The sequence below is a fragment of the Bidens hawaiensis genome, unplaced genomic scaffold (assembly GCF_021521415.1).
Source record: "Bidens hawaiensis isolate Kalapana, Puna unplaced genomic scaffold, B.hawaiensis_p1.1 tig00033584_1, whole genome shotgun sequence".
NCBI classification, from domain to species: domain Eukaryota; kingdom Viridiplantae; phylum Streptophyta; class Magnoliopsida; order Asterales; family Asteraceae; genus Bidens; species Bidens hawaiensis.
Genome location: NW_027495774.1, coordinates 195,366 through 197,034, shown reverse-complemented (window position 1 = coordinate 197,034; position 1,669 = coordinate 195,366). Strand labels below are relative to the sequence as shown.

Here is a 1,669-nt window from a genome sequence, read left to right as displayed (position 1 = left end):
TCGTCCAAAAACATGTTATACTCTAGCATGATAAATTTCCATTTGGTGAGCCAGGATGACGGTTTCGGTTAATAAAGACACATTAATCGTAAGCATAACCAAATGGTCGGTTAATTAGATTCACCTAATCATAAGTTTTGGTTTTGTTTGGTTATTATTAATTTTGGTTAATGGTTGGGGTTTTTTGTCCCCCTATTGTTAGTAACAGGGTTATGGGTTAATTTGGTTTTTCAGTTGGATTGAAATGATTTGTTAGTTAGAAAATTATAATTAGTACATGTATAGAAAGCCCAGCCTTGTATATAAACCTCCTAAAACTCTTAGAGGGATGAAATTCAATTCTTGATCATTCATTCCGATGGAAATTAGTCGTACAGATGAACCGGAGACAAGGATTCTTGAGATCAACTTGATCTCGGCACAAGATTTGAACAAGATTAGGCCTATACGCCGCATGCACACCTACGTGCTCGCATGGGTGGATCCCCGCACCAGGCTCCGCAGCGATCTTGATCGAGTAGGGGGCGAAAACCCTACCTGGAACGACAAATTCCTCTTCCGAGTTTCTGAGGACTTCATCAACGCCGATATCTCCGCCGTCCAAATCCAAATCTACGCCGTCGGTTACATTCGAGATAATTTTGTCGGCACGGTGCGTTACATCTTGAGCAGCAGCAGCCCTAGATCAGATGGAATTCCCTGTTTCTCCGCCCTTCATATCCGCCGGCGGTCTGGTAGAGTTCAAGGCGTCTTAAATATTGCCGCCACGGTTTTCCGTGGTTCAGATTTTCCGTCGTTGAGCGGAATCTCTGCCATCTGTGTCCGTGATCTCATCGGAAAGAATAACAAAACCCCACGGGATGTTGGATCCAAAAGAAGCGAACATGCCGCATCTAAAGAAGCTGCTGAATCTTCATGTAACTTATACTGTCAAGAAAAATCTTCATTCACCACCATAACGGTGTTCAGGGAAAGCGTTGTGATGGCGGGATAATAATAATAATAATAATAATAATAATAATAATAATAATAATAATAATAATAATAAAGAGGGTGGTAATGGTAATTTGTTGTCACGAAGATTTTGTAGTTAATTCGTCGGGATAGATACATAGATAGATGATTATCGTTAAATGGAAAGTGGAATGGCCGTGGATTTTGAAGACAGTGCAACTTAACTCACAGCGTAATATATCAATTGTTGAGGAACATTTAGGTAAAGAAAAGAGCAAAATGATCATCTATAGATTGAGCATGTTGAATTGGGTGCAACTTTAGTTCTGTAATATTTCTTAGCTCTTAATTTTGTAATCTTTGTTTCATAGCCTCACGTTAGTCTTGATGAAAATCCAATGTTTTCATGATTGTATATGAAGAAGCGTGGATCGACTCACTGGTAGACGATCTACTTTCCTCGGGTGTGATTATGCAATTTCACCGATGGTTTCTCTTGGATCTGGGTTCTTCCACCTACAAAATGAACAGCACCGTCAACTTACCCCTCAGAAAGGGACAGAGGGGTCCTCTTTGGGGTAACCCTCCGGTGTGAGAATAAGTATTTGTGGAGAAGATAATAATGTCAGAGTAAGGAAATCTGGAGAGTATTGCTTAATAGCTGAATACTCTGTGTGAATTGTGTTACTGGATGTAACTGTCTGTGATTGAATGT

General features: G+C 40.1%; 1 protein-coding gene across 1 annotated transcript; it reads left to right on the top strand.

Moving 5' to 3' along the window:
• The first annotated feature begins 358 nt into the window (after positions 1-358).
• LOC143585149 (protein SRC2-like) lies at positions 359-994 on the top strand. The gene has a single exon (XM_077066999.1). It carries the CDS (start codon positions 359-361, stop codon positions 992-994), a length of 636 nt encoding a protein of 211 aa, XP_076923114.1.
• The last annotated feature ends 675 nt before the right edge of the window (positions 995-1,669 follow it).